Source organism: Drosophila santomea, chromosome X, assembly GCF_016746245.2.
Source record: "Drosophila santomea strain STO CAGO 1482 chromosome X, Prin_Dsan_1.1, whole genome shotgun sequence".
NCBI classification, from domain to species: domain Eukaryota; kingdom Metazoa; phylum Arthropoda; class Insecta; order Diptera; family Drosophilidae; genus Drosophila; species Drosophila santomea.
In genome coordinates this window covers 15519997-15531206 of record NC_053021.2, presented here as the reverse complement: position 1 = coordinate 15531206, position 11210 = coordinate 15519997, and the positions used below count along the sequence as shown (strand labels likewise).

At 41.9% G+C, this 11210-nt stretch overlaps 1 protein-coding gene across 3 annotated transcripts; it reads left to right on the top strand.

Moving 5' to 3' along the window:
- Nucleotides 1–330: 330 nt before the first annotated feature.
- Nucleotides 331–11085, top strand: LOC120456319 (septin-2). Of its 3 annotated transcripts, none has more exons than XM_039643079.2 (5): nucleotides 331–562; nucleotides 1171–1476; nucleotides 8847–9306; nucleotides 9429–9831; nucleotides 9905–11085. In XM_039643079.2, exons 2-5 carry the CDS (start codon nucleotides 1308–1310, stop codon nucleotides 10163–10165), a joined length of 1293 nt encoding a protein of 430 aa, XP_039499013.1. In that variant the 5' UTR covers nucleotides 331–562; nucleotides 1171–1307; the 3' UTR covers nucleotides 10166–11085. The 3 variants fall into 3 exon arrangements, with proteins under 3 accessions (XP_039499013.1, XP_039499012.1, XP_039499014.1); XM_039643078.2 differs by having other exon boundaries at nucleotides 1146–1476; XM_039643080.2 differs by lacking the exons at nucleotides 331–562; nucleotides 1171–1476 and adding an exon at nucleotides 8094–8432.
- Nucleotides 11086–11210: the final 125 nt, after the last annotated feature.

The window sequence follows — 11210 nt, the reverse complement described above, 5'->3', positions numbered from 1 at the left end:
TTATTATAGAATTACGCACATACGTAAATGTATAAAATATCCTTGATTCTGCTTTTACGTCGTATAAAACTTCCCATAGTTTTTGAAGTACCTTTCCTTTTGATTTATAATTCTTTACTGCTTGATATTCATTACATATATACCTATTTTATGGCTTTTAGAATGTTGAATCATGTTAAAATGTACTTTTTGAGGTTTAAATTTGAAATCACTTATTCAAGTGAATTGGCGCGAAGTAAGACCGTTCTCCACCAGTATTATTCGTGTGGTACTTTTGCTGGTATCTTTGGCTCGAATGTTTTTGTAAATCGAAAAGCAAAGCAGAGCTAAATTGCAATCAGATCTCGACGCGACGGCGATGAAGAAGCATCATTAAAAGCGCGCAGAAAATATACGTTTCAAAATATACATATTCCGCTCAAATAACAATATTTGGTATTGTAAATAGTATTCCCTTAGTAATTCGGAATATTTCTCGCGACAATTTTTTGTTTTCGTGAAGTTCTACGCTGTTTTGTTCGAAAAAGAGGAAACCAAAACAACGGAAATAGTTAATAACAAAGTGCGTGAGCCTATTATTTTTATTATTATTTTTTTATGTGTGTGAGAGCGGTGATTTGGCCGTGGTTGTGTGTGTGTGTGTGTATTGTGCATCTCACTGTTATTTGTGGTTGTGTAGGTCAAGGTGAAGCAGCTGCACCGTTAGTTTTCCACCCATTGACTATGCACTTTTCAATTGCGAATACATTTGATGTGCATATGTGTGGGCAGAAACCCTAAAAAGTCAATATTGCAGTTAGTAGCTCTCTTTCGCACTGCCTACCCTGCCTAACTGCCTACCTCCCTCCCTCCCGCTCGCACCTCTTTGAGTGAGATAAGCACTAGATAAGCATGTGTGCGTAATTTACTGTTAAGCTTAACCCCTAGTAAACAACAAACTTTATACCTAATTAAAATGTGATGTTCAAAACTATATGGGAAAAAATGTAAAACAGTAATTTAAGTGATTGATTAACCCGCCCAAATACACTGTAACTAAAACTTATTAATATGCACACATAAAACTAAATATAGATTCGTAGTCTTTAATTCTGTATAATTTATTAAATACACCAATTCAATTACCCATTAAATATTAAATTTAGTGTCAATTTAATGTGGCAACAGTAGCAGCTGGCAACCTGCAGTAAAATCAACAACAACAACACCGGATTGTGCAACCTGCAACTTGCAACACAGGCGACAAGACGGCGTTTCTACCGCAGCGTCGCCTCTTCGGCGGCGGCAATGTGCCCCCCTCGGCGTCCATGAAGCACCAGCCGCCGCCCCCGCCACTCCCCCTCAGCCAGCCGCCCTCGATGGGCGGTGCAGCAGCGGGGGGCGTGGCCAGCGTTATAAGCAGCATGAACGGCGGCAGCAACAGCAGCGTCAGTGGCATTGAGGCGGTTAAATGCCGACCACCCATTTACCCCAAACGTAAGTAAATCCCTTCTTTAAGGGTGCACGCAAATCTGTTGACAAAAAAGCGGACGAAAACATCAAGGGGTTAATGAAGCAGTTCGAAAAGGGTTCACATATCATACATACATGCATACATACATACTTTTAATGCGTAAAGCAGTTTCCTAGAAAACTCTGTCACAGAAAAGGACAGAAACCAAAACAGAACAATATTTTGGCACTTAATAAAAGCTATTTCTACCCTATTTCTTTTTTGGCGCGCAATTCATTCATACATTTGTATCGATTCCTGGAAATAGGGATTTAAAGAAAATGATATGATATTTGCGAGTTTTGCTTTAGTTCTGTTTATTTTGAAAACATCAATCAAGGCAAAATTAAACAAATCATTTTCTCTGGGTGAAGCTCTCAATAGGAATTGTTAGTTACATTATTTCAATGATATTTCTTAGTGACTCATATCTATAAATTCTAGCTATGTACATATATATGTACATATGAACATAAATAAAGCCTACCATGGCTGATGTTATCATACATAAGAAGTTGATAAAACGAGAACGACCTTTACAGATAAAGGTTTAATAAGTAGTTTAAAGAATGCGTTCTTGAAAACCCAATTAGGTATAATATTTTCTTTTCAAATTACACACAACTCCACAACTTGGCGCGCAGTGCACTTGGGTTCTCCTTCTCCACGGACCAATTGCCTTTGGCTGGATCGATGCTATCTAGTATTTGGCATTCGGTATCTGGTAACTAACTGGGATCTGGCATCTGGTAACTGAGATCTAGTAACTGGGATCTGGGATCTCGATAGGCTACCTTATTACGTGGCCCACTCCGCTGTTTTTCCGCCAACAAGAAAATTGGCTGGCCAGTTTCCGAGGCAACTACACATGCATGTATGGATGTACATATGCATGTATGTATGGATGTACATATGCATGTATGTATGTACATACTGTATGTATTTTCCGATGGTTTTGGTTTTGGTTTTAGTTTCGGTTTTGGAGGAAAGTCGACGGCGGCTTCCTTTCCTTTTTTGCCCACTTCACTTTGTTTTGGCTTCGCTTTCGCCTTGCATTTTTTTCATCAACTTTTTCTTGGCTTTTGCTTTTGGACTGCGGGAGGGGGTGTTTGTACTGAGTTGGTTGTTGCGACTGCCGTTTTTGGTAGGCGTAGACTTTGTTTTTATTTTTATTTGTTTCCCCCATGTTTTCTATTTTGTTCCTACTCCGCATTTTGTGTAGCTTGCAGCAGGCCGCACCCAACACACCCAGCACAATCCCAATTGCAGATCGGTCTGTGCCTTGGGCTATGGGCCTTTTGGTCTTGGCCACTTGGCCACTTGGCATTGGCCTTAAGTTGGTAACTTGGTAACTTGGTTACTTCGGCGGCAACGTGACCGCAGCTAACGGTTCTCCTGGTTGACATGTCGTTAGTGGCCGATGAGCATTTGTGTCGCCGATATCGGGCTACGTTCCTAACTTGGCCAAACGACCCATAGGAATATGTGTGTACTGGTCCACACTGCAAAAAAAAACGATAGCAGTTATGGGCTTTTATTATACATTGTTATATCTACATATCTCAATTACTCTCTTATGGTTACATACATTTGTATTCAAAATATAAACAACTTCTATAGAAATATGGAATATTTTAGAAAGTCATCTTGCTTTATCATCTTTTTTCTTTTCTCTGCTGTTTTTTATATGAAGTGCGATATTTTTATGAGAATTATTATTATTATTATGAGAATTTGATGAGCAATACCCACTTCATTTTACTCGCTTCATTATGTTCGCACACATACAGCCATAGTCATAGACCTAGAATCGAACGTGATAAGATAAACACATTTTAGCGAGGGCTAATAGTATTTATAAATATTGCACTGAGCTCACCTTAAGTTGACTCTACAGTGTTTACTTGCCATCAATAAGTAAGCCAATTTGCAAATACGTTTTTATGGGCATTTCTATGGATGTGAAAAGTAAAGAGGGTTATCAAGTGGAGTAACTTGAAAACTAGCCAATCAATTGATTGAAAACAAAGTTTTATTTGATACTTACTGCTGTAGTCAGTTAACTGGTGTTCACTGTACTCGCAGCCACTCTCCCCAAATGGCGTTCAATTAATTGATGCATTGGGAAAAATCACGCTCATCGATTGTCTAAGTTTAGTCATACATTTCAACCATTTCCATTTCTCAATTGTATGATGCCTTCACTTCGCATTCCCAGTTTTTCAAGTTGCAGTTCCAATTTTGTATGTGGCAGGCTTTCGTTTTGTTAGTTCCAATTAAAAATGCGGCAGCTTAGCGTTTAAAAACTCATTAAGAGCCAACTCCATTGTTATGGCAAATGCATACACATGTTCCCTTCTCCCGATGTCTCCTATATGTTCTACTATATGTTTTCTCACTCATTGTTCGAATGCGGGGGCGTATGTATGCAGTTGCACAACAGCGGTCAAGAAAGAAGCATCCCTTATGGGTAATTACATATATATGTTTGTGAATTAAAATGCGTTTTGTATTATCTATTATTCCTATTTAGTTCTAAGCAATCCCGTCACTACTTCTCTGCCCGCGTCTGTAGACAGCGCACAGTGGGAGTGGTATTTTCATGGCAATTAGGGAAATCAGTGCATAAAGCTGTCAAATTCCCCATTCTGTGAAAAGGGGTTAAGTGTCGGGGGGCTTGCTGCTGCAATGGCACATATTCTGATGTTTTCGGCTATTCATATGCTATATACATGTATTAGATGTATTATAAATAGAATGCGTAAATCAAGACAGAGTGCATTTAGGCGGGAATAGACCTACATATCTGCATAGAAGTGGTGGGATGTCAAAGGCGGGACAGATCCATTTCAAAGATCAAAGTTTCAGTAATAATAGCACTTTACGTATATATGTACATCGCAAGTATTTAGAACTTTTTGTTCTTGTCTTGGAAATCAAATGGAATCTGTGTGTTACTAAATTTACAGATTTTTGAAATCTGTCTAATCGATCAACAAAACAGATGGATGTGGTTTTCTATGCTGAAATCTGAATGGTTAATACTTTGGCCCCATAGATCCATTTTCCCCATTCGAGCTCCGCATTTGTTAGGCAATTTTGTGCATTTCGGATCGAGTTCAAAGATAAACAATTTTGTGTGTGTGTGGATACTGAAGAAGTTCGAAATCCGAACGGTTGGAAAATGCCTCTCTGGATGCGAGAAATTCCCTTGAAATTCCCTGTGAAAAGCTGCCTGGGGGAAGGGGGTTGCCACGGGTGGTGGGGAATAGGTGGGGGGAATGGGAGGCGGTAAACCTGGCCAGCTACTTCAAATGCCGTCAATTGTTTTGAAAGTTTTCAGCGTGTCAAGAGCGAAGATGCAGCTATTTATGGAACAGCGCAACAAGGCAGCAACACGAATGCCCTTGGATGTGTGGACAGGCGTACAGTGAAGCCTGGCCACATCGAACCAGGGAGTAAGTTAATCAATAAGATTCAAGTGCTGGTACCTAGAAAAACCTAACATTTTATATAGTTTGACTAGAAAAGAAGCTTGGTTAGAGATATTGGTCATGTGGGAGCCACTTCGAGCATGGCTCCTGTCAGCGCGCCTTTGTTTACCTAACTAAATGCCTGTGAGGCTGGTCTGGAAATGGCGGAAAAGTGAGCGGAGAAGAAACCCAATGCCGATGCACGTTCGATGGCTGCATCGCGAGTCATTCCAAGCCCCCAAAGACCCAGAAGTCCCCCTAAGTTCCCCAAGTCTCCTCTCCAGATTCCTATTTCTCCGTCTGGGCACTCGTGCGTTCAACGAGCCACTCGAACTCCAGAAAGTGGAGGAACAAGATGCGTAGATGGGCTCCAAGAAAATATAACAATATGGGCACCGAAGTTGCCAATGCTCTACTTAAAATGCCAGACCTAATTTGATTCTTTATAGCATCTTATTTCCTACACTAATTTCCTAGGTATTGAATGTAAAATGAACTTTCTACATAATGTGCCTAATAATGTGGGTATCTTATTGCCAAACAAATTCATTTATACTATGTAAATTCAGAACCTTAATAAAAGTAGTTAAGCCTTTTGGTATAGAGTAGAAAAGCGCACTTGAGAACATAAAAAATGAGCTGCATTTTGCAGCATAACTCGAATTGAGCTTAATTGAAATGAAATTGAGATGGCTGAAAAAGTAGAAGAAGGCGAATGAATGAGCGACCGAGATTGAGATTGAGATTGAAATTGATGTGTCGCCAAGTGTTAAATGGTCCGTCATAATGCCGATCAAGATCGTGTGTGTCGAGTGGCAAAGGGAAATTCATTTCCCAGGCCATTTGCCAGCGATTCTGATCAAACGCTGAAATGCTCAAGTGTTTGACACCCAACAACCTATCCAATAGTAATACCCATGGGCATTTTATCTCCCCCTCGGTTACCAACAGAATGCAAGGGAACTTATATCAAGTTCTTTTCTTTTTTTTTTTAGTGTAAAACTTTAAGCGACAGACGAGCGAGCGACCCAGCAATAATGACAGCGACAAGTCTAGTCAATGAACCACATCGCAGTGGGGCTGAGGGCGGGGGGGAAAATCGTTGGGGAAAGATGAAAACTGCAACGCCCACAGAAAAGCTCTTTGGGATAAACAAACGACAAACGACAAGCGACAATAAGCAGCGGCGATAGAGATCTTCAGGCACAGTGAGAAATATTGGACAGAGGGGGCAACCATCAGATTTACTAAATTGAGAGCTCAGATTTTGTCAGACGAGTGTGGGTGGGTCTGGAAAATGGAAAATGGGAAATGGAGTATAGGTTCTTGCACATAGTGGGTGCTGGCTGGATGTGGGCGTTTTCCCAACTATGTAGACTGATGATGAAAGAGATAGAGCAGGTGAAGAAGGAAAGCCAACAGTTGAAGGAAGTCTACTTTACACTATGTTTGGTATTCAATAAAAATCGATTCTTTCTCTCAGTGCCTTATGGCATCTCACCCTTTAGAATCCCCTCCCCCCGCTGTCTGTCCATCCCCTTCTTGTTTACACAAGCCAATCTTTCAGTCGGGCCAAGTCATTGTGCTCATTAGCCTTCCTTGCGGTCGCGTTCCGATTTCGCACATTTATCCGACAGATGCAGATATGCAGCAGATATAAAGATACCATCCATCCCAGCGATCTGGCGAGATAACTGTATCTGAGCTTGAGCCCAAAGTCCCAAACAAATATCGTAGTCCAAGGCGATAAAGCCACGCAGCAGCAAGTTCATCACATCCCATGTTTGCACGCGATTCGCAACAATTAAACAAAGTTTACCAAAATATTCCGAGACATTTGGCGATGATCATGCGGTATCAAGAGGTATTCTCCAACTGATATACCCCGATTTGTTAGCGTGCCGAGGGAGCATAACATGGATTTTGTAATCTGCTCAGTAGCACTTATGCACATACATTAAGCATATATTTCGCAATATTTTTCAACAAATAATTATTTAATATATACAATATAAATAAGCAATTGAATCTATTTTCTTAATGGTTTTCTGTCACGCCAGTAGCGAAATCGGTTAGGTTTTACAACATATAATTTATAAAATGGCAACATCTATACTTTCTTAGCTTTTCTTAGTTGCCTAAAGCGGTTAATTGAAGCCACATTTCGCTTGGCCAGTGTCATTAGGAATTTGGTCCTTCAGTTTGAGGGTTTGTACTCGAGTTGCATTGTGTCATCCTGCAGACTAAGGGGTCCTTATTCCATATCCCCTTGGCCTTGCCAGCTAAGCGCCTTTCCAACTCGATTAAATGCGAAACGTGAGCGGGAACAATGAGCTGACTGTCTCCCCGCTGACTGACACCCTTAGGAACTCAGGAACTCTGGAACACATAAACTCAGGAACTCATGAACACAAAAACTCAGGAACTCATGAAGACAGAAACTCAGAAACATAGGAACTCGGTAGCTCAGGAACTTGGTAACTTCGGAAATCAGGGGGTGAGTGCTTTAGCGATCCGCGGGGGTGGGCCCTCAGCCAATGCTGCCGTATCGCAGGAAGCGTGGAAGGGGAAGTGCCACGGGGTGCAAAATGCAAAACGGTTTGTAAGAAAATGCAAGTAACCTGAGCTGCGGAATGAGGTAACTCTGAATGTTTGGCATTGTAATGGGAAAAGAAATACGGTAAACAATTTCAAATTAAATTGTTAAAACTTTGTCATAAAATTATATAGATTTAGTTATCAATATTCCTTGTTTGACCTATCAAGTTTTTGAGTTTCATTGGAAAAACAACTATCTGGCAACATTGGCCACTTGCCCCGTTATTATGTTATCTGGCCCACTTTTTTCCGGGCTTCCGTTAGTTTGAGCCAGGTCCTTGAGCGCAGGCGCGGAGAGAACGCGGCTCGAGAGGGTGATAGTACGGGTGAAAGTTGCATTTCGGTGTTGCCACTTGATGTAACATCCTTGGCAAAGGATAGTGGGCGTATGGTGAGGGGGTGTGGCCAAAGGGCGCTGGGGAGAGAGAGCAAGAGAGAGAGAGAGAGTGAGAGAGAGACCATTAGATTTGGACGTTTTTAGGGCAGTTCGCTCGCCAGTTGCAGCTCCACCACAATACAATAAAGTGTTCATCAAACTCGGGGATTTATTTTTTCAACGACCAAACAACAAACCACTACAGACTCACACTACGAGAATAAAACCGAATTAATAAGCGGTTAAAAACCATAAGCAAACAAATCCAACAATGTGGCAAATTTGCTGATAAGCAGGAAGACAAAGTGTTAACCCGGAAGGCAGAAAAAGTGGCGAGGCTTGGGCCAATTACGTTTTAAGTAGGCGTTCCGTATACACACGAAAGTCGGCGGGAAAGGGCGGCACAGGAGGCAGGAGGCGGAGGGAGTTACGAGGACCAAAGAACCCAAGAACCAGGACACACACACACACACCAGCAGCAGCAGGAACATGTGTAAGGAGCATCCAAGGAGCACAGATGGCATGCATGGGCTTCCTTCCTTGCCCACATCCCAAAAACCTGTCACCCCTTCACTCGAAAGTCATTCCCACATTTCATTTGCCTAATGAGACGGCTATGAAGTCGGCTCAAGGACTCGAGATTCAAAACCCAAGTGCAAGGTCCTTCAGTCGATTAGCTCGTTTTGAGTTCTCATTCCTAATTAAACACTTGGCGAATAAATTGGACACTTGGCACAGCATTTGCTGTGGATTTGCGTCAAGGAGTGGCATTACCTGTGCCTAACCATATGATATATAAACCCATTAAATCATATTATTTAAATCCTTAAAACCTAATATTATGAAATAACCTTTTTTTAATGAACACCTCGACTAAAATCACCGTGTATACTCTATTTTCCAACAGCTAAAACGCCCTCGTTCGACAAGGATCGGGACTACATAGGCTTTGCCACGCTACCGGAGCAAGTGCACCGGAAGTCAGTGAAGCGGGGCTTCGAGTTCACACTCATGGTGGTGGGCGAGTCCGGACTGGGCAAGTCCACACTGATAAACAGCCTCTTCCTGGGCGATCTGTACAAGAACCGGCAGATGCCCAATGTGGAGGAGCGCATCGAGAAGACGACAAAGGTGGAGAAGAAGACAATGGACATCGAGGAGCGGGGCGTCCGGCTCCGACTGACGGTGGTGGACACCCCGGGATTCGGGGATGCCATCAATTGCGAGGACAGCTGGCGCGTCTGCACCCAGTACATTGACGAGCAGTTCCGCCAGTACTTCACCGACGAGAGCGGCCTCAATCGCCGCAACATCCAGGACAATCGGGTGCACTGTTGCCTCTACTTCGTCCCGCCATGGGGCCACAGGTAGGATCCTAACTAATAAATCACTGTAAATCACTAAATGTTGTATAAGTTTGAATGTACTTTCAATATATGATATTATATAAATATGAAATGTAATAATGTATGCTTTCATCCCTTTGCAGCCTGCGACAGATGGACCTCGACTTAATCCGGCGGCTGCACCGCAAGGTGAACATCGTGCTGGTGATCGGGAAGGCCGACTGCCTAAACAAGCAGGAGGTGCGCAAGCTGAAGGAGCGCATCCTGCAGGACCTGGAGGACAACCACATCCAGCTGTATCAGTTTCCCGAGTGCGACTCCGACGAGGACGACGACTTCAAGCAGCAGGACCGCGAGCTAAAGGCCTCCATTCCGTTCGCCGTCGTCGGCAGCAACACCATTCTCGAGGTGGCCGGCAAGAAGGTCCGGGGGCGCCAGTATCCGTGGGGCGTGGTCAACGTGGAGGACCCAGAGCACAGCGACTTCATTAAGCTGCGCACCTTCTTGATATCCACGCACATGCAGGACCTCAAGGATACCACACAGGTGGGTTGTTATTGAAGAAAATTGCGTCTTATCAACGAGTAGTACTAATATATATACGCTTGAAATATTTCAGGACGTGCACTACGAGAACTTCCGGGCGCAGTGCATCTCGCAGATTTCGCAGCACGCGCTGCGTGAGCGCGGCAAGTTGAAGCGGGACTCGATTAGTTCGACCAACGGATTCGACGCGGCCATCTCGGAGACGGACAGGCTGCTCCTGCAGAAGGACGAGGAGATACGGAGGATGCAGGACATGCTCACCCAGATGCAGGAGAAGCTCAAGCAGACCCATCTTATGGAGATGAAGAAGAATGACAGCGTGATCGATGTCTAGGGAATGGAAATGGGAACGTGTTCAATTTTGCACCGCCATATATGCACATACCTACTATATAGGACATATATGGTGACCCAGAGAAATCCTGGAGCAGCTGCAACCAAATCGACTTTGTTTATAAGCTAGCACAGACTTTTTAAAGAAAAAAAACACCCAATTAAATCCAAAATAAGAATGATTAAGACAACGACTCCCCAAAAGCACAAAGAATCCGACGAACCAAAAACTGCAGACATCACAGCCTTTTTCAATTTTGTAGCTAAAGTAACGATTTCGTTAGTTCTCTAACGATTTAATGGAACACATCTATCTTGAGACATTAGATATTGATCAATACAATTACGATATTATACCAAAGTTTAGGGAGTTTCAAAAACTTAACGCAAGTAAATTGTTAATGGAAAAGATCAAGAAACCACAGAGGCACATAGAAGTACCGCTAACGATACAGAGAAAGACATAAACAGATCCCGAAAATGTTTTAATTTCATTGTACGAGAATAATTTTAATACATTTAATTTCCTTACATTTTGGGTTGAAAGAGCAAATCTTGCGAAAGATCATGATATAAGCAAGTTTGCTTGAATTATGTGTAAAGAACTTGTACCATTTATATTGTAAGAATATATCAGATCGAATGATATAGGACAAACCGCTGGAGGTTTTGGCACTGAATTTTCATGAATCGACTTTCAGCAAGTTCCAATTATTTATGCTAATTACGTATTATCAGATATATGTATCTATGAAACAAAACGTATTTTGTTGAAACGAATTGTTAATGAATTTATTTTAAATTAATCGATTAAGCCTTCACGCAACAACCATAATATTTAAATGAAATTATAGTCGAAAAATTATATATAAACATAGCGATTGCTACAAATCGATTTCAAATAAAGATAAAAATAATTTATGTGGCGCATTTCTTTTCTTTTCAAACAATTAACACAAATTTAATAAGCTAGATTTGAAGGTTTAACAATAAGTTTCCTGTTTTCATTTTTGAAAAATGTCCGTTAATTCAGCTTTAAGTAGTTA

Excerpts from the sequence above, each read along its gene's own strand:
- LOC120456319 (XM_039643079.2), top strand. The coding sequence starts at position 1,308 with ATGAAGCACCAGCCGCCGCCCCCGCCACTCCCCCTCAGCCAGCCGCCC. Across the intron at positions 9,307-9,428 it reads GTCCCGCCATGGGGCCACAG|CCTGCGACAGATGGACCTCG; the intron begins GTAGGATCCTAA and ends ATCCCTTTGCAG. Across the intron at positions 9,832-9,904 it reads ACCTCAAGGATACCACACAG|GACGTGCACTACGAGAACTT; the intron begins GTGGGTTGTTAT and ends GAAATATTTCAG.